Source organism: Nipponia nippon, unplaced genomic scaffold (assembly GCF_047370975.1).
Source record: "Nipponia nippon isolate SJK-2023a ecotype South Korea unplaced genomic scaffold, ASM4737097v1 scaffold_6, whole genome shotgun sequence".
Taxonomy (NCBI): Eukaryota; Metazoa; Chordata; class Aves; order Pelecaniformes; family Threskiornithidae; genus Nipponia; species Nipponia nippon.
In genome coordinates, this window is record NW_028262380.1 from 14,337,601 (window position 1) to 14,364,167 (window position 26,567).

Consider the following 26,567-nt stretch of genomic DNA (forward strand, 5'->3'; position numbering starts at 1 on the left):
AAGACACAGGACTGTTGTACCTTATTGCACAGTATGTTTGTGGATTTTGCAAGTGTAGTTTTGTTGTTACATCTTCTGCCTTGGGAGGGACCCAGGGCTCTGCTCTCGCCTGCGGTTTCCCTTTCCCATCAGTATATTTTAATGAGCTGGAATGTTTTTCTGTTGCAGAGTACCAAAGTCCCATGGCACTTGCAGTCTGGGAATTGCTGGCTTTTGTAAAAAATGGTTTCTGTTGGGCTTTTTGACACCAGATGCTGACTATTGAAAGAATGTATGATCCTAAACAAATAAAAGAAAAACTGGGAACATCCAGTCTTCACAGAAAATGGAATCAAAGGCGAGCAAGCTCCATTTCTTTTCTGCTTTTTGTATTCAAAACTAATGCGTACCCATGAGATTTCTGAAGCAATCCATTCACAGTGCGTAATCTGAGCAATGAGTGCCTTCAACAGGCTTCGTGCAGGCTCTGATTGCCTCAGGATCCCAGGGACATGTCAGGATCCCAGGGACATGCGTTTCTCATTCAGGGCCTGTAGCACTGGACTGCAAGTAGGCGAGGGCAGCTCTTTCTACCATGCAGGTGAGACCTTTCCTTTTAAAACCTTTCTTCCAAGGTGAAGGTGGTTCTTCCCTTTCAAAAACTCAATGATCGGGGAACTCACACGAAGTGGGGAGAAATACTTGTTCAATGCTCTCTTCTGCTTGAGGACAATCTAATTCAGGATTAAAGGGAAGGCCATTAACCATAGACAGAGGAAAATTTTCTGTATGGGTGCTTTTGATAGGACTCTCGCTGAAGCCCCACCACTGATGAGCAAATGAGAAAAGAGGATGCTGACAGTGGAAAGGGACTTCAACACATCCTACTTCCATCTAAATCCTACTGAGGATCTGAAAATCTTTGTTGCTATAAATCTGGGATGCTACTTTTCTCGTTACTTGGATAATAGAAACACTGACCATAATTGCTGGTCATTAAACAATCCCCTGTAGAAGAGACAAAACCTTTCTGAAAAATACTGCTGTTTTTTTAAGAAAATAAATCAGAAGTTTTCCACTGAGTCTGCTAAATTGCCTTTAGACTTGTAATACGGTTTTTGTGGGCTCTTGTGCCAATCCTCCTTTTCCTGGCACTCTCTAACTTTTCCCTGTTTGTCCATAACCATCTCAATAATATTTTTGTGTGTAAATCGCTAGCTCTGTCAAAAAGCCAGAAAACCAGGATTCCCTTCTTGTTTTGAGCTGGTAGAAATTTTTCTAGAGAACATGTTCTGTCAGATAACGAAGATTTGCAGAAAGCCACAGGTTCTAAGGGAATATCTTGATTTCCATGAAATGCCGAGGGGACCCTTTCCTGCCAGCCTGTTCCCCACCTCCCTGAGTCCTGGCAGCCCGTAGGTGTCAGCTTTCCTGCTCTCCAGTTTTGGAGGCACCAAAAGCCCCTGCTGTGACAGTGCTTCAATTGTTTTGAAGTGAACAAATGCACCTTCTGGTCCTGAAATGATGTTTTTGGAAAAATATCTTCATGGGAGCTGGTGAGCTCTAATCCTACAGTACCTCATTAGCACACATATGTTTCCTCAGCAAGTCTGGAAGTGTTGGCTCTGTTGCACAGACCTCTGTTCCCAGTAGCTGTATTTCCACTTGTTTCCCTTTATTTCTCCACAGGAAAAAATCTGGTCTCTGAAAGGGAATATGACCCACTGGGCACCTACTCTTCCATCCACTCCTCAAGAATCTTCTTTGTCCTAAGCTGTCAGACCCATTTACATCCCAGGTCCCTCCCTGCCCTTGCTCCTTGTGCTTCTCCTCTCCTTTTCACTTACTTATCCCTGGGCTTCTTCATCTGTGCTGCCTCTCCCTGCCTGAGCTCTGCCAGCAGTCCCAGGCTCCTGGTCTTGCCCTTCTCTTGGCTGTGTCCCAACCCTAATCTCCAGCCTAGTCTCCTCGTGTAATCTCAGACTGCAGCCTCTTTCCGTGGTTTTCTCTTTCTCTTTTCCCACACTCAGCTTTGCTGCCCAGGCATTTTCAGTTCTTCTTCTGCTTCACCACCACCACCTTTGCTTCTTCTCCTCCATGGGTACTGGTCCAGCTCTCTTTGCTCCCAAACACAATGCGTCAACATTGAGTGAACCACATACCAAAGAAGGTTTTGATATCATACACCATCTTGGTTTTAGGTTTCTTAGCATTTTACTGAATTTGATGCAACACACTAGTGGGCCTTGTTATCACAGAGAGGATCAAGTACCCTGTGACTTGTGTACCTTCTGCCCAGACTACTGGTGGTAACGTGGTTTTAATTGGGTACAAAATCTATCACAGGAATAGGATAAACTGACATCCTGAGAGCTGCTTGTGGCTGAGGCTGTAGAGCACTTGGCTTTGATTTAGACAGCATGAACTTGGGATTATGCTCAGGTGCCATGTGTGTTTGGACTGTGCGTTTGCAGAGAAGCCTAAACTTTGGGCTGTGATGATTTCTTTGCATCAGGTTGCAGCTGTGAAGTGGGGACAGCAAGTGAGAAAGGTGTTAGAGATGAAGGCAGCTTCTTTAAAGGTGAGTAAAGCAAAATACAGTTCTCTCTCTTCATTCTGAGAAAGGGGGGAAAGGAGAAAGCTAAAATTCTCTAAAAAATAAATCAACTTGAGCGATATACCAGACTTGGATAGAATATTAATCAGTGAGGGGTTAAAATTAGAGAAAGAATTAAGCTATGGAAAATACAAAGTGGTAGGCACGGGACCAAAACCTACTTCCAGTATAAATTATGTTTTTCTATGCATCTGTTAATGTTTAGTAGTAAGAAAAAGAGTTGACTTTTTCATTATTGGCCATCTTTCCTTCAGATAGATTTTGGGGAGGGACTCCATTCTGCACTTTTCTAGCAGACACTGATGGCTATTTAACAAGGTTAATATCAGTCATGATAATTACCATCAACATGTCAGAAGAAAATATTTTGTTAGATTTCCGTTCAGCAGCTTTTACCTTTTACCTTGAAAGTAAAAGAAAATACTTCAGCTGACACTTGCTTTTATGTTGCTGCTTTGATCTTCCAATGGAAATGGATCTATAATAGCACTAGTAGCTTCCCTTGCATCCTTTACATTGAAGAGACCTTTTCAAGTAACATGATTTCTTGATGAAAGAACAAGGGACATAGTGCTCCTAACTTTGGGCCCATAGATGTTTTTAAATGTGCTTTCATAAAATGCTTGGACTTTCCTAAAAAATGTTTGTCTTCTAAGAAATGGTATAGGGAAAGACAAAGCCCAAAACATACAGATATTAAGCTTTGTTGGAAAAAATAATTTTCTTCCAACCAATGTGGAAAAAAAATGCCTGAAATACATACATCAAAGCTAACACTGAAATGGAATTCATTCTCATTTTAAAAAGATGGAACTGAGAAGTGTTCCAGTCTCTCAGGATCCTGAATTACAGTTTGAACACTTTCATATGAATACTGATTAGAGAGCAATAACTTTTTGTCCTGTAGCTGGTCTTGAGAGCAAGTAACATAGATGTAGAACTTGAACAGCATGTATTTATAGTTTTTTTGAATTTTATCATGAGTGTACTGCATGCATTGTGCTCTTCTTTACAGTCCTCTGTATAATGATATCTTGTTTTCTTTCATAGCTTTTTTCCTCCCTAGTTGAAGATTTGTAAGATGGTCATGTTAATCTTGAATTCTTCAGAGACTGGGAAAAAAGAGACATGTTTCTTTCTACTATCTGGACAGTCTCCTGGAAGGACATATTTTAAGCTCTCTGGGCTGTGGAAAGTTTCAAACTCGAGTTTTCCATTTTCTGGATGAATCTTCTCAGTCTCAAGCTGTCACAGGTATTGCTAGTCCAGGAGTATACTATCTCTAGGACAGCTGTAGATCTGAGCTAGATGGAGACCTCATTGCCTCAAGAGATGTAGGACTTTTAGACATAGCCCAGTGCTTAGGACATTTTCCTGGTGAGCTCTGTATGTCTGACACAGTTGCTTGGGTTGCTGAGGAGCCTGTGAGGTATCCCTGTGAAGTACCTTGAGCTATCCCTGTGAAGTAAAAGAAAAGAGTAGGCTCTGAGCACACTGTTCTAGATTTTCCTGGGCTCTTTGGTCCAGGCACCTAAATTTACAGCACTTGAATATTTTAGCTACTCAACTCCCTTATTACAGCTACCTCATAATTCTGGATCCAGAAGATACAGCTAAGCCTGGGTCCAGGAAGGACTGCTAAAGAAGTGATATCATATCTTCATGGCAGAAATGGCACCCATTATGGTTAAAGAAGACCTTTCTTTGAACTACAAAGAATTACTGTCACTAAATCTAATAAAAGGTTGATTTTACTTGAAGATAAGACTTGGTGGGAAACAGAGGTGCTCAGTTCAGAGTTAAGCTGAAATTCTTGAGAGACGAAGAGGGGCTTCAACACATGGGCATTGAAAGCAGGAAAAAATGGAGACATGCAGAAGGGAAGTTCAAAAAGCTTCAGAAAATTCTGATGGAAACAGAGAGAAATTTATCTGTCTATAATAGCTCATGATAGCATGAGACAAAGCCCATCGCGTGCAAGCTTGTTGCAAAAAAACTTTCCCTATGTACTATGGTACATCTAGGTAAAAATAAGCTATGGCTGGAGCAACACAAATATGTTTAAATGTTTGTTTTATGCCTAGTCTTGCCTTGTTATGTCAAGGAACGCACCCTTATTCAGGATTTAACAACAAAACATCAGATTCCAAATATTGGGCCAGTCTGTCTCCTAGAAGCACTCCCTTCTCTCCAGCCTACTCTAAAGCCATTTCTATCTTTTCTGGCAGGAAATCTGCAGATCTCAAATCCCTGGAGAGAAAGCAAGAAAGATTTTATTTTCAAACACACTTGCAGATGTGGCTGCATTATATTTAAGTGCATTATTTAGCTTGGAAGATTAAGGCTTCTGCCACCCATTGATAGGAAAAATCTGGTTTTTACGTTACAAATGTTTTCCTATGCATGTTTTCCTGTCCATGTTTTGACTTGTCACTTGTAAAGGAATATACATTCCAAAGCTGTTGGTGAACATGAGGCAGATGAACTAAGAAGTATCTCTCACAGCCAACCCTTTTAATTATAAATTAATATATATATGCCTCATAATGAGCATATCACGGGGATGGCTGCATTATTTGTATGGAAAGAGTTTTGGAATAAATGTCTTCAAGAAAAATGCTAGCATGTTTTCAGCAGAAAATACATTTTAAAATCTCATACCATTCGTTTGTGAACTGACTTAAACAGTTGATGGAAAGTGAGAAAAGTGTTTATTTAAAGTGTGTTAAATGGAAGAGGTTTAATTCCTTATTCTCAACTAGTACAAATAAAGTAAATACTCCTTTTCCTTCAAGGAGAAAAATACAGTCAATTAATCTGTTCATACATATGTATGCTTTTCAAGAAAAGCAAGGATATGTCCCTGGTATAGATACTGTCTCAGTAAACCAATAATCTTGGTCCTACCCATAACAGAGAGCAGTACAACAGGGGGGAAGGTGAAAATCAGTATTGACATGTTCAAGGTTGGAAGGAGCAAGCTGAGGGATTAGATGCATTGCTATAGTACAAATATGCTAAAACCATGGAATAAAATAGCCCAGTGCTTTGTTGTGTACATAGCTGCTCAATGCATACTGATACTCAAAAAAAAATGCCTTAACTCCTTAAAAAACCCTTTTCCCAAGACCCTACAGCAGGATGAAACATGATAGTATGAAATACTAGCAAGTTCATGTATCTTAAAAATGATAATACAGCCTCATAGGAGTAGGCTACAGTCCTGGTGGGGCAACTGTAAGCAATCAGTGCAGTTCACAGAGAAGGTTTTTGAGAGAGGGACAGCACGGTGTCTTAGAGACACAGAGAGCTTCATTTGTGTGGAAAGATTGAAAACCCCATGACAGGGGGGTGTTTGTGCTGTGTGTTGCCAGGGGAATGTTTGTGTATTTAAAGAATGGATGAATACAAGTGAGGATAATTTGAAGCAACAAAGGATATGGTATTATATGGTATTATATTTTTAAATATAGTTCACCTAGTTTGACCTGTAGGATTCAATGTCACTACTACAAGCTTTAGCAGATGCTTTATCTTGAAGAAAATAATGAGAAGAAGGTAATAAAAGTTACTGCTATAATGTGAGAGCACACTATCTATTACATACATTTAGCAGCAGTTCTCTGCCCAGATTGATTATGCATCTCATTTGCAAAAAAGTTGCTTATTCAAATAGCTGTGTCTATGAGATGGCAAAAACATATTTCAGAAATCTCTTTAAAATACATGTTGCTTTGCGGGTTGTCTTGCTCTATTTAGTGTTCTTTTTTATTCTTTTTTATTAGCTGTTCAGTATTAATGCGTGCCTCTCTGAAAAATGTAAAATTAAGTCTGGTACTGCAGTAAGAGGAATGCTGGCTACAAGAAAACCCTCTGAAACACTCTGACCAGTAGTCTTGGTGGGGTTTCAACAGGCTCTAAGCATTTTCAAGACCTTTAATTCCTGGAGTTTGAGACTTATCTTAGCAGTAACCGTGTAGGTGGAAAACTGGGTCTTTTGTCTGACAGGCCCATTGGTGAGAGGAGGTGGGGATGTGTGCCTGTGGGTGGTGTTTGGCAGGACTTTGGGAGGGCAGTGATTGATCTGTATCAGTCAAAATGGTGCTCAGCGGGGATCCATTTCTGTGCTGCGGTGTTCACACGTGGATGTTTGCACTCCACAGCCCAGTGGAGCGAATGCCCCTGCCAGACCATGGGAAAGGCAGGATTTTCCGCTCAGTGAAACTAGCCTCTTCTGCTCTAGCTGGCCTAAGCTGGGCAGAGGACAAGGCACTGGTGACAGCCACTGGTGTCACTGCACCCAGCTCTGCCTCTGCTCCACTCCCTCGGCCCTTTCCCTGCTCTCCAAGATTATATAGCCTGAGTTTTCAAATATAAATGGGAAATGTATGGCCTTAAAGGAAATGTTGCATAGAATTTAATGCAGAAAAAAAATCCATAAATCTGCATAATAGGGCTGCTCATTACATTTAATAAGTCGTTTGCACTGTTACCTGCCTCCCTGAATGTTTTCTTCGTTTATCTCTGTCTTCAAGTTATCTCTTATAAAGCTAGTTTGAACTGTAAATTCCTTGTGGTAGTGTCCAACTTACCTTAATGTGTGGATATAGTGTTTATCATGATAGGGCTCAAGACTTAAAACATTCTCTCATTACTAATTAACCACACTGAAATTGCCTCAATATCTTAGCACATTGACTGGAGAATATTATCCTCACTATAGAATTGTATAGAAAAGTTATAACTACTAATTAAACTGTATAGTACTCCTCCAAGAGGGATTTTTCAAGTACAAAATAATCACTGTGGGAAAATTCCAGGGATGTAATATAGCACACATCAAGACAGTGAAAAGGTAAGACAGAAACAATTCTCCAGAGCACTAGTTTCAACATATTTTTGCCCATGAAAATGTCTATGACTAAATCTATTCAGGTAATTCCATTCAAAGGGCACTGATTTTACATGATTCTCTATTCATGGGCATACATTTTAGAAGGACTTGGATTTTAGGATTGTTCTCAGTTGTATTTCTCTTAACGGGTATTGAAAAATACAGAAGTTTTGATATGCTTACTCTATAACTGACTTAAAACCCCGAACATTGAACAACAAAGCTTTCTGCCTTATGTTATGATTTTGAGTCTCTGGGAGGACTCATGAGGACTGTTTGGCTGTTTTGTAAAAAATACTCTAATTGATTAGATACATTCCTCCTTCCCAATTAAAAATTACAAAAAAAAGGGAGTTTGTGACTCCGAGCCAAGTTCATTGATGTATAGAGCATAGCTAATATTGGTCATTATTAAGGTCCTGATTGTACTGTGTGTTCTCTCACAAACACGATTTTAGCAAGCTAATTTGCATTGCTAAACAAATGCTAAAAATATCAAAATGGTTTTCCCTGCTGGCCAGAGCATAGTTGATCCAATCATTAAAATACGGATAAACAGAAGTAACTACTCTTATGGAAGCTAAGATGATCAAGCACAATATGCATAGGAAATTAGTTATTTAGCTACTATTATGCTTTCCAGAAGAAGAACAGCGATGTTCTTGTTTAAAAATCACACCAATCTATCATGGAGGTTTTTGCGTGGCACCAGAAGGATCTATAAAAGCTTTACATTATTCCTCATTCAAAATTTACCACAGGGCCTGTTGGCAGCATGTGCTAAGGGACTGAGCTGCAACTGCTGTGTACGAAAAAATAATTTCTGCTTTTCCTAGCAGGCCTGATGACTTTGGCTCCAGCGGCTGCTATCAGTTGTTGTTCCTTTTGCTGTACAAGAAGGCAGAGTCTGAGCAGCCCAGCACTGCAAACAGGTGGGGTCTTGCCTTCACTCGCTTCTTATTCAGAGCCTGTAGAGACGAACTTATTTAGCAACGGATGAAATCTGGGCCAGATATAGAAATAATGGGGATTATTTGCAGGACGGTGGTTTGTTCCAGGTGTCTTCTTGAGGCAGGTGCTAGAGCAGTGGAGGTTCAAGAGGATACCTGTGGTTTTTTAATTAAATGCACTTTGAATATCTCCAGCCCCCATCAAAACTGTAAATATACCTGTCCAAAACCTCTAAGCTTCTCCTATGTTGGCAGACACTTGTTTCATAGCAGAAGTGTTGGCATAGCTACCCAACAGGAGAACAGAAAAATGACTTGGGTCATATTCAGCCAACCACAGTTCCTCAGTACATCCCAGTACACCAATATTTGGTTTGGTTTACACTGTCAGAAATTAATCTGAAATTGTGATCACATATTTCTGCAAGCAGAAAACATCTAAATGAATGGAATGGATGGGTGGATTGGTGCCTGTTTCCTCTATTATGTACTTTGATGCAATTTTGAATAGTGTGCCGAGATCTGTAACCAAGTCTCCCACCATCCCCCCAAATCTACTGGAAAAACTTGTGGAAATATTTCATTGATCATTTTTGTCAAAGCTACAGATGAAAGGAGCCATTTGTATTTTATGACAGTTGGTAATTAAACATTTACAGTACAGTGCCAATATTTAATACACAATGTAGAAGGAGCAAACTGAACAGAAGGTAAATCTGGCAGAGTTTAATGTGGAGTGATGCTGTGGGAATGTGCATGTGTGATCAGAACTGTAACACTGCAGAGCAAGTGGCATTGCAATAAAATGTTGTAGCAGCAAACTGCTTTTCCAGCTGCGTTAGACTTCCTTCCCTCTTCCCTGGAACAGAAATGCGAAAAAATATTTTACCCTTGAAATAACTTGGAGTAACCAGATGAGACTTTGGGAGTTAAGATCACTGGCTGCTTTTGCAAGACAATAAAGCTGTATAGAATAAATGAGTCCCAAGGAGTTTCTTTTGGTTTTATGACTGCCCCGCTTTATTTTTCCCCTCCATCTCACAGAGTATTTTGTAAAAAAAGTCCACGTCTTATTTAGGCTGCCTTCCCTGTTTTCATCTTCTGCTGGAAAGCAAGGCAGTATTCACTGCAAGAGTCTGTTTTTGTGTAATTTCTCAGCCCTCTAATACTGCTTTCACACATAAGGATAGAAACTGTTTAAACAGCTCCATCTTACTCCTGCTGAAATGATCAGAAATGTTCCCATTTTTTCATAAGAATTAGACTGCATCTCCACAAATTGTCTGTGCCATCACAAACAAGATTCATCTGACCAAATGTCAGTGCACAATGTACGTGTCCACATCTGAGCTGTGTACACTGCCGTTATACTCCATGGAGGCAGAGCTACAGGGAGAACCATCTGCTAAAAGAGACAATTAAGACAGAACAAGTGCACCACATCCTAAAAGCACCTTTTTTTTCTTTCCTCCCTCTTTATTTTTGAGCCTAGCTCTGGATAACTCAGCTGTAGACGTGTACATTTTTCTTATGTCTAATGCTAGGGGAGACAAGTCCCAACCGAGCACTTCTCAGGCTTATTCCCAGGCTGTGTGACTTCTCTTGTAGTACTTGTTCTGCCCTTACAAAGCACATACTATACAGAATGAGCTCTCTTCTTCTTCTTCTGCAACATTATCAGGGTCTCCCATGAGAGGCCTTGCAGCTATGCTGGTCGAAAGGAAAGATGAACTAAGAGTATATTGGGTCTCTGCAGTGAGGGTATTCTCTGACCTGTGTAATAAGTAGACAAAGATAATTATATGCAGCACAAGGTTCAGCTTGCAGTCAGTGGAAATGCCATGGGCTCTGGATAAAGCTGACTGGTGCCATGGTTTCTTTTTTTTGCAAGCAGTAAAGTTGTTTGAGAAACGACCGTGTGGCAACAAGCGTGAAATTAAAGTGTCCAAGTGAGCTTGCATTCATGCACAATACTCTGTGCAAACGTATTTAAGTAGATGCCATCAATCGAATAACCAGGCTTCTCTCAAAAACAGCTTATTAAAGCATTGGCAAAGACACCCAGCAGCCAGCCAGATCAGACTGCAAATGTTTGGTAGAATCTTGCTGCTAATTAAATTCTATCTGCAGGAAATTCCCCCAATTTTTAACACAGTCATTGATGAAATTCTTATATCCTAACGGCTGTGGATCAGGACTTTTCGTTCTGTAAGCCCAGGCTTCTTGATGGCTGTGTGTGCATTAGCAGGCAGTGCAGCCCGACAGGAGGGGCTCTGCAAAGCAGAGCGGTTGGCGATGCAGACCTGACATTCACATGAGGCACATTTTGGGAAGTTGGATTTTGTATTTGCTCTAATCTCTTCCTGTGGTCTACAGGCCCAAGACTGGGCAGATGGCATTAAGTGCTCTCTAGAGCACATTTTCTGGTTTAGTATCCAAAAAGAGTCTGATTTGGGTGCTACAATATGAACCAAAATGCAGTAGGGCTGTAAGCTGGAGACATTAACTTCAAAAATGCCTTCCCAGCCTAAATTAAGGTGCTAGTATAGTTGCATCCAATGCGGTTGCTGTTGTACAAGATCACCCACAATAACTCTGCTTGCTCAAAAAACATGTAATCATAGGAAAAAAGCAAATGTGCAATTGCCTTTTTTTCCCAAATGTTTTTAAATTGGAAAATTTTGCATGGATAATCTTAATATATTACTGATCCTGCTTCCAAAAAGTTCTTGGCTCTAATCTATGTTACCTGCTACAGCATGGATCCTGCAAGCATTTACTTATGAGTAGTGTCATTAATTTCTGTAGGATTATTCAAGTAAATAAAATCTTTCACTTCTTTCCAGGATCAAGATCCAGATCAAGATCTAAGACCGTGATGCATTTTAATTGGAACAGAACAATAGTTATTTCCAGAAATTATATGAAATGTTATGCACTTTGGTCCTTCCCAAGTGAAACCAATATAAAGCTAAAAAAAAAAAAAAGGTTGTTATAAGAAGGGATAGGTATGAAACAATTTACTCTGGGCAATGAAATGTGTCCTCACAAGACCAGAGAAATTCTGCTCCTTTGTTTGATCTTATGATTATTTCAGTCTATGTCCAAATTAAGCAAGTAGCTCATGACACCATGCTCATGACAGATGTAAAATCTTTACCTTACTACATTTGTAAACTGCTCTGTTGTTGATAGGAACACCATATCATTTCATGGAGCGATAAAAATCTGTATTTTATGAAAAATTTGTAACAAAAATTACATATAATGTGAAAGCAAATTTAAAAATAGATTCAATTACAAAGAACTTTGTTTTGTAAAAGATAGAATGGAAACAATACAGTAAAAATAGATTATTACAAAGAAAATGTTTTTCACTTTCAAAAGCCTAACTTATTTGTTTTAAAAAATTGAAATGAAATTTGCTTACGGATGGTAACCCTTAAAAATAAAAGCACAATAGGACAGAACAAGCATGCATTTATTATCAAAATGTGGATGTACAAGTTGTAAAATACCATAAATGTCTGGAATTGTGGATGCTATTTAAGAAAAAAAAAAAAGGCTTTCATGTCAGCAATACTTTAGATAAAGTATGATTCTTTCTATTCAGGATGGTTCTCATCCAGAATAGATCCATGAAAACAGAGACACATGTAACTTCTTCACATTTTATAACACCTAACTATGGATCTGAGCAAATTCCTAAAGTTTTTAGCTCTCCTTACTTACTAAGCTGCTTTTCAACTCTGGCTCAGTCAGTCTATTGTTACAAATAAAAAGGTCTTTCTTTGTCATGATTATCATACACTCCTGATGTGTCTGATCCTGAGTTCACTAAAGTCACTACCAAAACTTCTGACTTGACCAGGGTCACATCTTTTACGACAAAGCAGAATGCATGAAGTTAAAGAACAATGTGAATACATTCACGCTGCAACTTTTCCAATGGGCTTTAAGTGTTTAAATGAAATTATTTAGTGTTTGGCCTATTTGACGCTACATTCACGTATTTACATCATATACATCTGTTATAAACTCAACAGCAGGTGCTCAGAAACAGCTGTGTCCAGCAGTTTCACAAAATTCCAAACTGGACCACTTTAATTAACAGAGACAGCGAGGGTAATGTAAAGCCTTCAAGGTAAAGCTGGCCCCAGTATAACTGTGTCTCTTGCAAGTAGCCAGAAACGTGGCAATCTTTGAGAGGCTGCCGAATGAATTGTTTCAAGTTTTCTTCCAGGATTTTGAAAAGGAAAGTCACACTTACTTATAAAACTGTATTTTGTTGCTGATGGTTATTTTTCCAGTGGCAGAGTCAAAAGAGCAGGGTCGTACGTGGGAAGTCTCAGCCGGTGTGCTCTGTGGGTTTGTCCTTGTCTGGAGAACCTGCTTTTAGAGGAGTCAGATGTTCCGGGATCCGAGGGACGAAGATGAAGGCATGCGCAGAGAGGACCTTTCCTCGCCCTGTCAGGGTGGAAGCGTGTGCAGGGCGGTGGCTCACTAGCTGCTGCAGCCTCTTGTGCAGCCGTGTCCCAGTAAATTGTTGTTACGTCCGTCTTGGAGTTTCTCATGGCTCTGAAGGGATGCTCTGCTGTCCATGCTGGAAGTCTGTCCACTTTGATCCTGCTGTCTTCTTAATCTGCCAAAAGTTAAAAACATTGATATAGCTATCATGTGCAGATAACTGTATCAGCATGACAGCCGTTGCCTGTTGCGTGGATAACCACATACACCTGCGTATAAAACAGATTCCTGCACCATTCGATCTCTGTTAACTCCTTGAGCTTTATAGCTGCCATTTCTTCTAAACACTGATGATCGCTTCCTCCTAAATATGTGCAGTTAGGTCTTGGTCAAATACTGCTCCCATTAAAGCCTATCATAAATCGCCAGCAGAGGAGAGTGCTTTCTCTGGCTTTAGCACCTCTGCTCAGACGGTAACTTGACAAAACCTCCAGGTAGCTTGAGGCTGATGAAAGTTGTTGACTGGGCACACAACATCAGTAAGCAGTGGCTCCACTCTGCTGTCCTACAAAATTATCAGTAATGTCCACCAGTAAAAGAGAAAAAAAAATGAGATGAAAATATATTGAGTATTCTACCTGTTCTTACTTCATATGTTGTCAAAACCTGCTAGGTTGTTTCAAGGAACAACAACAACAAAATCCTATGTTGTTCAAAGAGTGCAAAGTCATCTTCTTTTGGCATCATTTTCTAGACAACAGCAACTGCCCTAGCAGCACTTGCAGTCCCCACAAATCATTTTATCATCAAGCTTCTCAGCATTTCTGTTCAACACTGGTATCAGCTTCTATGATTTTACTGTGATTCACGTGGTATCCAGTGTTTTCCTCCAAACACAGACACAATGTAAGTACTTTCAAGAAGGGTGTAAAGATTCATGGGGAAGCTATGAGGTAGAGACCAATTTTTTTTGAAAACATGAATGGCTGCTGTTTTGGAGAAATTTTTCTCTGACTGTTTGTTTTCTCAAAATGAGAAACAGCTGTTGATGTATTCCCCAAAAAGACACCAAGGGGACACTATGGAAGAAGCTCTTTGTTACAGTGATCATAAGTATGATATACTCCAAAAAAACTTTGCAAGTAACAAGTAGAAAATAGTCAATAATGGAAAAGCATGCAAAAACGAAATGCAAAGGGTCAGTTTCAGAGCGTAAAATACTTCCAGGTGGCACGAAGACCATAGAGATGCCATACTGAAGACTCAGAAGAGAATGTGAAAGGACATGAAATAGCTGTCCTAGATAAGCAGAGGAATAAAGGAGGCTATTTAAAGTAAAAATAATGAAAAGACTGTCCAAATAGGTTAAATTTAGAAGAGCACAAACACTGGCACATAAAATAAAAAACTTTAAGACAGACTGAAAAAAAACAGATTAGAGGAACAAATTGCTGAAAACATTTACCCTAATAGCAATTTTTTCAAGTGCAGCAGAAATAAGAAGGCTACCAGTGTGCCTACAGGCCAGTGGAGGACTGAGATATTAGAGAAAAGCACAAGAAATACGAGTCCCTAGCTGAAAAGCTAATGAATTATCTTCACCAACATTCATGACAAACAAGCTTAGGGGCATTCCTTTCTTTATGAGAAATTTGTCCATCATCTCTAGTTAAACCATCAGTCAAACAGCTTTAGAACCAATCATTCAAATAAATGTTGACAACTCATCAAGACAGTGACTTTTCACCCAAGGGCTCTAAGAAAATTGAAATATATAATTTCTGCACAGCTGAATGGAGTATGTAACTTACTGTTCAAACTGTCTTGGCACCAAGGAATGGAAGACAGCAAATGTGATGGCATTTTTTTTTTTTTAATAAGGGCTTCAAAAGAGATCCAGGGGACTACCACAAGAGTAATTGCATCAGACAAGGTCTTGAATCATCTTAGGGTCTGAGCTACTGGCCCTTACGAGACTAATGTATTTGTAGGCATCAACAGAAAAGGCTACAGTGCTTGGAAACTCATGTTGCAAATTGTGGGTTGCAAACCTGTGCAAACTGCTAAATGGTGGAGTGAGACAAATTTTGGCTCTATGGAGATCTGAGGAATCATTGCATTGGTCTAAGACATGCATGTGCTTTCTCCCTGAATTTGTTTAATATTTACTTGGTTCATAAAATGCTGAAAAAGAAGGCATTTACTGTACTGCTAAAATTAATGGGGAAATAGGAAGTCTCTCAATAACAGCATTAAGCAGGCAAACACCACTTATTTTTTTTCAGACCACTCAAACTGGCACAAACGTAGCGTGTAAGGAGAACAGCGGGAAAGGAGAGAAATGAAGCCCATGCTGAGGTCAAAAGATACCACTGACCAGCCTTGAACTTCTTACTCTCTACAGAGGTGATTTCTATTGTTGATTTCCATTTATTTTCTTTTATCCTGTTGCTACTCCCCAGATCTATTACTGAACCATAATTAGATTATTGGGGTTTGGAAGTACTAAAGAAATACATTGTTTTAGCAGTGCTTCATTGTATTCCCTTTTCAGACGTTTTCTGTTTCTGTATCTAGATTCACTACCCATATTTACAATCTATCAAAATAAACAATAGGTTATTAACCTGATGATGTAGTAAAAATTAAACGGTTATTTAAATGTTTAATAATTTATCAATCACTTTATTCAGTGATTAAAATTATGTTAAAGACTTCACTATAGGGCATAAAGACTTCACTATAATGGGCATGCTAACACCTACTTACCAGTGTGTCCTGGGGGCTGGGGAATTAGATAAAGAATCAGGAGATGCTGACCCTGTTTCTACCTCTGTCACCCTTTGGGCAAATTACAGACCTTTTCTGTGCCTCAGCTTCTCTCTTGACAAGTGGAGACAATGTAGGGGGGGTGAAGCTGAGGGGGGAATTATATTTGTCCAGAAATCTCACATGGTTTGGATCTAGTCATAAATCTGAGCTGGATAAGTTGTGGCTAAGAAACAGAAACAAAAAGAACATTGAAGCCATGTCTGGACTGATGGAACTTTGTGTTCTTATCAAACCCATGCCCACAGGAGATTTTTCTGTATAACCTGGTGACAGAGGCTTGTACTTGCAGCTCTCGATTAGGCAAAGGATGCAATGAGTAGGAACGTGCCAGGCAACGTGGCACTTTGCTTGTAGTTGCACATCAGATGTTGAGGCAGATGCTCAGCTCATCAGATGAGAACGATGGCAGCTGAGAGCTTTGTGCCTCTAAGTACTGCTCTGGGCCTCACAGGCCTGAATGAAACAGGAAATTAGAGTCTGGTGTCTGCGATGATTAAGAAAAGAAGGTGGCATATATAATCAAGCAAAATATAATTGTACTGCATATGTAATTATGCATACATGCATTATTGAATATATAAAAATACAAAAGTAAAGAGCAGACTGGCTAAAAGCTAGCATGGAAAATATAATACTGAAGCAAAAAAGACTGCTACAATTATGGCAGGCCAGAGTGAAAATCACAAACATCTAATGAAACGCAGTAGCAAACTTGGGGACCATCAGGGAAGAGCTTACAGCTCAGCTTTGTTCACTAGATGAAGAAAGATATTGAAAGTTTGTCTTTAGGCTGCTTAGTAGGATAAGTGCAATGAAAAAGGATGAAAAGTTGCAGATTCAACATGACTGTCAAAATTTCAGATTTGCTAAGAGACTAAGGTCTCCTCCCAAACCACTGCAATTTCAGCAAAAATAAAATAAGTCAATTGGTCTGTATTTCAGTCTAGCTCCGAACTACACATAGGCTCAGGTCAAGACCTAAGCCTTGGTGTGAACAAGCAGTCTCTTCAATTAAAATGATGAACAGTTGCAAAAGTGAAATTTATCTCTTGTTCATGCATTCTTGATTCCTTGGTGGCAGAGCTGGAGCACTTTTCCATCAGATGTTCTCAGCTTTTCAAAAACATGGGTACCTCAACATGGTTCCTGTAATCATGGCAAAATAAATGCAGTCTGGGCCATTCTGTTTAAAAACGGCACCAGTGCAATAAATCATTTGTAGGAAACTGCTTTCCAGTGAATGACTTATCTTGCCTTTAAGCTGATGCAGCTACAGGCTGTGATAACTTGATAAAGGCCCAGGGAGAATGAATGGCTTGATGGGGACTTACTTGTGGATCTGAACTAGGTAGCTGTTCCTTTGCTGAATGCTATTGACTGAGAATAAATAGTAGAATGCCCAGCTGCGGATGAAAAAAGTGAACAAGTGGTTCTAGTGGATAGTCATATGGAAGAAAAAAAAAAAAAACGTGCAGGGAAAAGAGGATGAAAATGAGTTTGAATAGTGTCTATTACATTTATTCCATGACAATTCTGTACAAATAGATAAGTAGTCTCAGAGGCAGTTATGCTGGGAATTAAGAGTGGTTCTGCAGAACCAACAAAGGGGTAAGCTGAGTTTTCCTTCCCTTCACCATCGATCCATGCAGTATTGATAATGTGTGACACTGAGCGTTGAACAACCTCCTCTCCAGCAGCGAGGAAGAAAGAGGCCGTACCAAGTGCTACAGGAATGCATCAAGAAAAGTAATTCAGCCTTCAGTCAAGTCTTGGGCTTCATCAGTATTTCTGGTAAAGAGAAAGTGCCTGTGCAAGCTATGGAAAGGTTTTCAAGATTCTTTTTATCTTGATACTCAGATATTATAGTAGAGTTCCTGCAGTATTGGTTTCCAATACTGGATCCTGAATCAGATATTCATCAGTGGAAGGGCATTCAAAGGACAGGGAAAAATTGTTGGTCCAAAAACACCTATAGCAATATAGACCAGTGGCATCAGGTTTACAAAATGTGGCTGCTCTGTTTGAGAGCTGTATGGAGGCTTTTACACTGCCTGTCACTCTTGTCTGTTTGTTCTGGCCAGACAATACCTCAGTGCACAATAACACCTTTGTGCAGCTGAGGTACTCACCAAGGGGTCTTGCCGTGCTGTCAGTGTGAAACTGAAGCCTCAGAAATGCGAGATGTTTCAAGCAGTGGGCACAGACTCAGCAACTATCGAGGACAGAATTTCTACTGGCCAAAAGAGAGTTCAAGCCAGGCAGAACTACCACTCTTCTGAGACTCCCACGCGTACCAGCTCCTGCAAGACACTCCCTTTATTACAGAAAATTTGCAAGCGAGTTTGCCAGTGTTGTAAATCCGGAGTCCTAGGTGTGGAGGAAAGAAAATGGTCTGAGTGGGCAGTGGAATTTGCTTTCCCATTTCTAGATTTAGCATTTTACCTTGGCCTATTGATATTTCAAACACTCTGCTGGAAAAAACAGATGCTTTTGCTTTTGGTTTAGGGAAAAGGTGGACATAATAAGACAAGCTTTAGAAACTGTAGTTTTACTGCAGGAAGAAAGTTCTATTATTAATGGAAACTTTTACATCCCTTGAAAGAAGCCTTGAGGAGTCAATAAATCTGTGGAATATTTATCCCAGTTATTCTTCACAAGGAAGGGCGTCTGAGGTCGGAACAGAATGGGCATGTCTATACTAGCTTTTCAAATTCATGAATCCTGGAGGACAGCTTGCTAAATAGTTAGAAACCCACCTCAGTTCTATGATTTAGCAGCTACACATAAGTAATGCTGATGTCTTGTCCAGATGGCCTTGCTAGCAGGCTAATTATGAACATGTCTGAATGAGGAGAAAAAAAATAACTGATCTATCATGGGGAATGAGTGCACTCAGAAAGGAACTATTTCAGCTACATGTCTCTGTGCATGTCACTGTGGTTTGTCTACTCAAGCACAGATACAAAAGTTACAAGGGGCATTTCAGAAAAACAATAGACCCTTATGTCCAAATACCATCTTTTTAGAGTATCAGTTGATGAATATGGACTCTTTGAAAGATATTGTTCTCTCAAAATACTGAACTAAAAACTTTTCATTCTCCATAGAAAAGATGTAGCAATGAAATTTGGTAAAGGAGTTAGAAGAAGTAAGAAAGTGACAGACATAAACATTGTTTTGTTGTATCCTGGTCATAGAAAATAGAAATGTGGAAGTTATAGCATATAACTAAAATTGCTGGATATGCTGAAGTAGTAAAAATTCCAGCCAAACCGAAAATAATTTTTACAGAGTGTTATAATGCCATAAAGGTGGACTCTGTACAGCATGAGGAGCCCTACTGTAGCAATATCTCAGAGGGATACTTGCAGAGCTGGGAATATCCAGCATGTCTAGCCAAGACAGTGGCTAGTTGTAGACAGCCAAGACTGGAGTGAGACATCTTGGCACTGAGGGCAGGCAGCCCACTGCTGTTGCCCCCATATTTGTTTTTAATTTTAGTTTTTACTCAGTGCGGTAATGATGCATCAAAACTTGTATACAAACACAAGCAAAAAATGCCTGGGTGAACGAATCAGATGTGGTCAACACAACTGCTTCCTCAAGGTGGTGGTGGTGCCTTAACTCTCCCCACCCCACCACTGCCTGTCCCTGATAACAACTAATCTGTCTTGATGATAACTAAGCACTATTTTACCAAATGGTCCAGAATTTGCTTTCTAAGGCGATGGAGATGTTTAGTGGCTGGTTCTGTCCCTCATCAGAACTGGATTCCCTGCTCAGTTATACACAACAGAAAGATGAAACTTTCAACTCAAACATTTTGGTAAATTTGTGGCACTCTAGAGCCTTTACTTCCAGTCCAAAGGTGTAAAAGAAAGACTTAATGGGACTTTGGAGTCTAACTGTGTCAATAAGACTTGCTTATTTCCTCCTCGTGGAACAAGTATGGAGCATATCCCTGTGTTCCTCACGTTTTGGAGTGGTTTATGCAGAGAAACTTATTCTGAGAAGGAAAAGGAGGATTTGGACTGTGAAGACTCAAAAGGACTCACACTGTCACCTCAAAGTCCATCATCACCCTTGGTGTTGGTAACCTGGAGTGTGATAGAAAGTATAAACAGAAAGCTGCTGAGTAGCTTGAACTTCATATATCTGCATAACCAACAGGAGAAGGCATATGTTTTGATTTACCTCTCCAACCTGAATAACGAGTGTTCAGTGGTAAGTAGGTGGTAGACAGGTGAAAGCTAACAATGTTGGTCATACCAGCTCATTTTTGGATCAGCTCACCCAGCAGCCCCAAAAAGACTCTGCTCCTTTGGTTTGACGCTGAGTAAAAATGTTCATGGAACCCACAACCTTTCATGCTTTAGCCAGAAAAAGACCCACTTCCCCAAGTTCATACAAAACCTTACCTTTTCTAAAATCCCTTATTTAAGCTTTCTAGGAGCTCATGCACATCAGTGAAAGTGCATATACTACAAAACCAGGGCATTTTTTTGGCAGTAATATGTAGGTCCTGCAGTGTGCACGTCTTTTCAAAAATAATGGGTTATATGCATGTGCATCTTATACTCCACTTTGAAAACTTCCCCCATTATTTTTCTGCCATCATTTTAACATCAATTGCAGGCAATGATTGTAGAAATATTGATAACTGAACATGATTTCTGGGACAATAAGCACCTTGGCTTGTCATCTGGCTGCTGCTGTGGGGAATAAGAATTGAGTTTGATACATGGACACTTAATAATTTTCTGCCTGCATTTTTAAAGGTTTCTTTTATAAATTGGTTCCTGCTGTGTTCTATTTTTGTAAAAATTGAAGAAGCTGGCAGTATTTTACGGCTGTAAATGAGTGTTACTCTTTCTCTTGTATCTCCATTATTCTGCTTACTAGTTCTTATCTGCCAGGTTTTCATTCAACTACATTTCTTAGTGAAAAGGTAAAATAAAGGAGAAGAAAGAAGTGAGCAAAGCATCCTGATCAGGTTATTTTTAACTGAATAAGTGTATTTGGGAAGAGTATTTTTACTTTTCAAAACAAAATAGCCACCAAATATATCAGAAAGGAGTGAAAATTCCTGTATTTCCTTTCTTTTTTAAAAAGTTAACAAAAATAAGCTGATGAGTTGATCAGAACTTCAGGAAATTTGCTTATTTTACACTCCATCCATAAAGAACAAAACACTAACCTTTGCTCAGTGTAAATATTAAGGAAATGTGCTAGCAAAAAAAGAACAAATATGATACTCCTGTATTGTCCACATCCTTTTGGTGTGAGCTGCAGATCCCATCTTGCCCTTTCATGATCAGGTTTGCTTCCCAAGGAAAGCAGGGTGCAGGGTGAGGAGCTGGCACATGAATAGGACATGAGAATAGAGATGAGTCTCTGGCCACATTCTGTGAAATTCCCCAATTTGAAAAGTGCTGTGATCTCATAGCAACATATGTCAGAACTAATTGATATAATAATCCTGCATAAGATTAAGTTACCTGATAACCTGAACACCTGCCAAACTATTAATCCACTTCCCATTCCCCAGCAGCACCCAGGAGGGTTCTCATGACAGGCACCAAATAGAGTTCTGCATGGGAATGTCATTTCTGCATTTTAGGCATCGGTTACATTTACACCAGAAGGTAAAATGGTGCAGGGATTGATGCCTGGAAGCGAAGTGGCACAGGCTGGCTTGCATCCTTATGGCTAAACTCTCTAATCTTCAAACCAGAGTTGTTGTATTCCAGCTGCCTATCAGGCAGCCTTAGCTGCCTAACAGATAGCTTAGGTCTATGCTAACCTCTGAAACATGAAGGGAATTGCTTCGGAGAGTGTTTTTGGCCTGGGAAAAATTATGCCAGGGATCATGCTAACAACTGAGCAGTATGGAAGATTGCCTATATTCTACATTTAAAAAGTAGGCAGAAAACAACAATAGAAAGTGAAAAAGGCAGAAAAAAAAAAAGAGTAGAAATCGAAGAAGGAGAGTTAAAAACCTGAAAAATGAGGAAGAATTCAAAGGAATCCCAACTGTGGAGATCTAATTAATTAAACTAAATAATTACTTAGCTAATTAAAACTATCTCCAAAGACAGCTGTATATAGCTAGTGGTTTTTTTTATTAAAAAACCCTCTTTACACCTAACAGAGGAGCAGTAACCATAGCAGAGTTAACAGTGGGCTTGTCTTTTCTTTAGCTTGTGCTCAGAGTGATCTCAGTAGTGCTTTCAGGAAAACAGAAATCGCTGAGAAGTGTATGAATTTGCTAAGCATTTTCAAGTAAAAAAGGAAGGCACAATCTTGCTCTGTGCCAGAGGAGGCTTGGAGCAGACCAGGGCAGACTTTAAGACCAACTGGAGCAGACTCAACACTCATCACTGAGCAACATCAGTGCTCAGTCACACAACTTCAGACTGAAAATTAGAGTCTGTAATCTCAGATAACTTCTCCCCCTGCCCCGCTCTAGAGGGCAACAGCTACAGAGCAGCTTTAAATGAAACATAATGCTATTGTGTGTTTGTGTGGTAGCAGGTATACATTTTGGGAGACCTGGTCCAAGTAGTAACCTCATCAAATCACTAGCAAGAGTGGATGTCATGAGTCTTTAGCTCTTCCTTGATAATGTTCATACTTATAACTTGCTTGTTCTTGGCCTTCGCCCCCTATGGTTAGGTACATATGATTCAAACACAGTTGCCCCACACGTGTTTGGTGCCGTATGAGATGGCCTTGATTACCTGACACTCAGAGAGAGCAGGCAGACACAACAGCAGACCACAGATTTTATGCCAGCTAACTAGAGACAATGGAAAGATTAGTTCAGGCTCTCGCTACAGGATAGGTAGAGGCACTAACATAGAGTAATTAGTTCCAGTCTAAGTTATCTAATATATGTGTCACAGATCAACCTTGGGAGATACAAGTATCTCCTCACTGACTACTAAAGGAGCTTAAACTAAATACATTATTTTAAAATTGATTAGTTTAAAGGAGTACAGTCTTGTTACATCTCTAGAAAAATAAAGATACCTTTCCTCTCTGAACAACAGATTCAAGTCCCTTGCTGTCTAGCAGCTGTATAAGCTCACCACATACTGCACTACTTTTAGCAGAACCAATTTGCTTCTGGATTAGAGCTAATTTACACCCACACTGTTCAGGTGTGCAGAAATTGAATAGTCCCATCAGCCTGGTCCATAGCACACGCCAATACACACTGCCAAGGGCTGGGTAATGAAGTCACCGAGGAGCACGGGGTGCAATTGCCTGTTCATCCATGCAGACGTGCCTGTAGCACATTCAGGCTCTGAGTCTGCCAGCAATGGCTTTTCTGCATGATTTGGGCTATATCTTGAAAAATACTTTGTCATCTAATTCCCATTTATTTCAGATACCTTTGAAAAATCTTGTGTACACCCTTTGGGGTAGGAGTTGTTCTGTGTCTAACCAATATTTAACTCTGTCTATCTTTGACCCCAAACATGTACTCTTGGTACTGACTGCTTCAACAGAAACAGTCATAATCTCTGGTCTGTTTTCCTAATACACTGTGACGTATGTGTTTTGATAGCTCAGTAGATTACCATGTAATCATTCAAATAACTCTGTTTTAACTCTATTTAAATTTAAATGACTGAGGCACAGACTAAAAGTTATGCTTTATTACAGCTGAATGTGAAAAGTAAAATTTTGGAGGAAGTATCCCCATGCAGCACAGATGTCTTCTTGTACCATTGACACTCATAACATTTACTCCCACCCTTTCCAAAAATCCTTGGGGAAACATGCTTACACCATGGGTAATTGATTCAGGTTGACAGATCCTGCTGAGTAATTGCGCTCAGTAAATGCCTGTGAATATAATTTTCTATCAACCAGCAATTTATAATCAAGCATAACGGGTTCAGGTACACATACGGCGTGAGTGACATGTGAAATACTAGTATGTGGAAGTCAAGTGACAAATTATACTGGATGCTGTAGCACATTGACCTGCAATGTCTTGAGATCTCAGGTTTACCCTGGGAATTGATAAAGCAAAATAAGAGTGAAGAGACGGAGTAAATAAATGAAAACAGTGAACGATGTGCAGACATTTAAGAAAATGAAACTAAAACAACCAATTAACACTAACATTAAAGCTGTGTTCAGACTATTAAAATAGGTGTCTTTTAGAAGTGGGTTATTGTCTGTCCAAGACCAGGTGCATCCTAAACAATATCTGTCTTGTTCAGCTGCGTTTTAAAATGTGAAATAGTTTTTCTAGTTTAGACACATCTGTAGGTTCATGTGTACAAGAAAAGAGGAAAGCAGCTGTGAAATTTCGCAGTAATATATTGGCTATTAGACTTTGTGGGACCACAGGAAGAAAATTTTCTTTCCAGTTAGCCAGAATCCAGTTTAAAAACTACAGGCACTTGCCCATGAATAAGGATATTTCTCAGCAGTGTGGGCCAAAACTCATCCTCAAGATAGACACTTGTTTCCTAGCCTGCCATTGGTGTGTATCCTGAAGGATGCAGGCTCACCCTTTTGTAAAACGGTCAGCAGATAGATAGACCACAGGAGTTGCGTTGACATATTCTCTTCCTTTATTCTCCTGGTGAAAGTTTCAAGGTAAAGTGATCCTTTGGGTCATGTCCAAATGAAATATATGGGGAGAAGGACAATTCTTCATCTGCATCTAGAGTTAGATCTACATTACTGGAAACATATTCTTTGCCACTGCCATCGCCACCGAGACCCCGGACCTCAGAGCAGGAAGATTTTACAGAGGAGCTGGAATGAAGAGGCCTGTTAACAGACAGCAGGTCACAGCAACAAGCATAATTTTGCTAACAGACTGAGAATTTAAAGACAAATAATAATGTGATGCCTGTGAAATACCTGCTGCCTTTACAGTGATGGTGATGCACAGGTCTGCAGCTCTGTGGCAGTGAACTGGTGTGCCAGATGGCCACAACACAGCAGGACTGAACAAAAGGGCACCCAGCCATCACTGAAACGTGGCCATTCAATCCCATCTAATTTCTTCTCTTTCCTTTTCATACCTCTCCCCTGGTGCTGAGAAGAGGATCCTGGATCAGAGGCGAGTGAAGAAAATATCAGCTGTGACTATTTACGTAGCAGCACTGATTTCCTTAATGTTGCATCTCTAGTTGAAACCGCAGCTCCATGGGAGCTGTACAGCCAATAATTTAAGAGTTAAGGTACGTGGAAAGCCAGTCTGGCTCTGCCTGAGTATTGGGACCTGACAATAAACATTCTCAGACTGGAATAAGCATTTGGGAGGAGGCTGGGTCAGCCCTACCTTTCTGCTCACAGCAGCAGGCTTCCAGGAATCAGAGGAACCACAGCCTGCACTGACCTCTCTGCTGGCTCATCTCTCTCTACCTATTCCTCATGGAAGAGTTCTCTGCCAAAGTCCAAAACTTCGATTCAGAAAAAGCCTAGTTAACCATGCATCTCTTTCATTCCCTGAAGGATGGACCCCCCCAAAGGAGACTTATCTGGTAGTTCACTTGTGATCTCACAGTGTAATTTGCAGCCTTTAGGTGATCACCAAACCTCCCTAGACAATGCATGGGGAAGGTGCGTGCCTAACACAGGGATTTACAGAAACCGCTGCATTGAACATCAAGCCATCTAGGCTAGTCACTGAAGTGCATCTACATCAGGAGTATGTGTTATGCCCCAGGAGGGACACAGGAAAATTGTCTCCAGACGCGTTTCATAACGCTGAGGTCTTCCTTGGGGATGGGTGCCTGACATCCCCTGTAACACAGCAAGGGACAATCTGAATCTTACCTAAATCTCTTACTGCCCTAAGTCCGCTTTACTTCCCCTAGTTCCAAAAAGGATATACGTATATATGTACTTGCATATATGCATACATATGCACGTATATGTGTACGTTTTACTGTGCAACCCTTGTGAGATTATGAAGACTCTGTACAAAGATGAAGACCTTGTAAGCAGTGAGAAAGCATAAAAGCACATAGCCAACCATTCCATCTAACACAGATTCCCGCCCACATAGTGGCCCATTTCAGACACTAGTGGACACTGTCAGAGAACAAGCCAAAGCGAGACAAATGTCTACCGTGGCATATTTTCCTCTCTTCTGACATTTCCAGACTTCCCAAACCAATGAGTGCATCAGGGGTCTCATGCCTGAAGGACCTTGATGGCTCTTTCTCCATGAATTTCTCTAATCCTTTTCTGAATATTTTCAGAAGTTTAGCATCCAGAACACCATTCGGCAACGTGCTGCATTGCACAGAAAGGCATGGTTTGCTTTCTTTTAAACCTGCAGCCTGCTAACTTTGTGACCCTGAATTACCAGAAAGAGTGAATTATCATTGCTTAGTCATCTCAATAAATTTCATAACATATTATTATTTAGCCCATTTCTGTCTTTTCAGTTGCCTCTTCTCTTAGTTGAAACTAGTTCAAGTCTATGAAATCCTTCAATGTGAGCCATGCCACGCCTCTGGTCAATCCTGTTTTTCTTTTTTTGTAACCATTCCAAGTCCTATGTATCTTTTTTGAGATAAGGAAGCAGAACTGTACACAGAATGGAAGATGCAGGTGTATATATATGAACATATATATGTGTACACACAATGACACCCTGATGTTCATTTCTCTATAGCTTTCTTTGCAATTTTGAGCATATTAACATCTTTTAGTTGTCCACTAAGCATTGTGCTATCCACAAAATCTCAAAATCTCTCTCCTTCATAACTGAAGCTAATTTAGAGACCATTGTCCTAAAGGTAAAGTTTAGATTATTTTCTTCCTAACGTATTTGCATTTTTCAGTA

General features: G+C 40.0%; 1 protein-coding gene across 3 annotated transcripts in view; it reads right to left on the bottom strand.

Moving 5' to 3' along the window:
• Nucleotides 1-11,716: 11,716 nt before the first annotated feature.
• Nucleotides 11,717-26,567, bottom strand: part of STK32B (serine/threonine kinase 32B) — a 178,948-nt gene continuing 164,097 nt past the window's right edge. For all 3 annotated transcript variants that reach the window (XM_087736496.1, XM_087736497.1, XM_087736495.1), the window contains one exon: nucleotides 11,717-13,082. In XM_087736496.1, coding sequence (XP_087592622.1) covers nucleotides 12,944-13,082 — 139 coding nt within the window. In that variant the 3' untranslated portion in view covers nucleotides 11,717-12,943. The remainder of the gene's footprint in view (nucleotides 13,083-26,567) is intronic.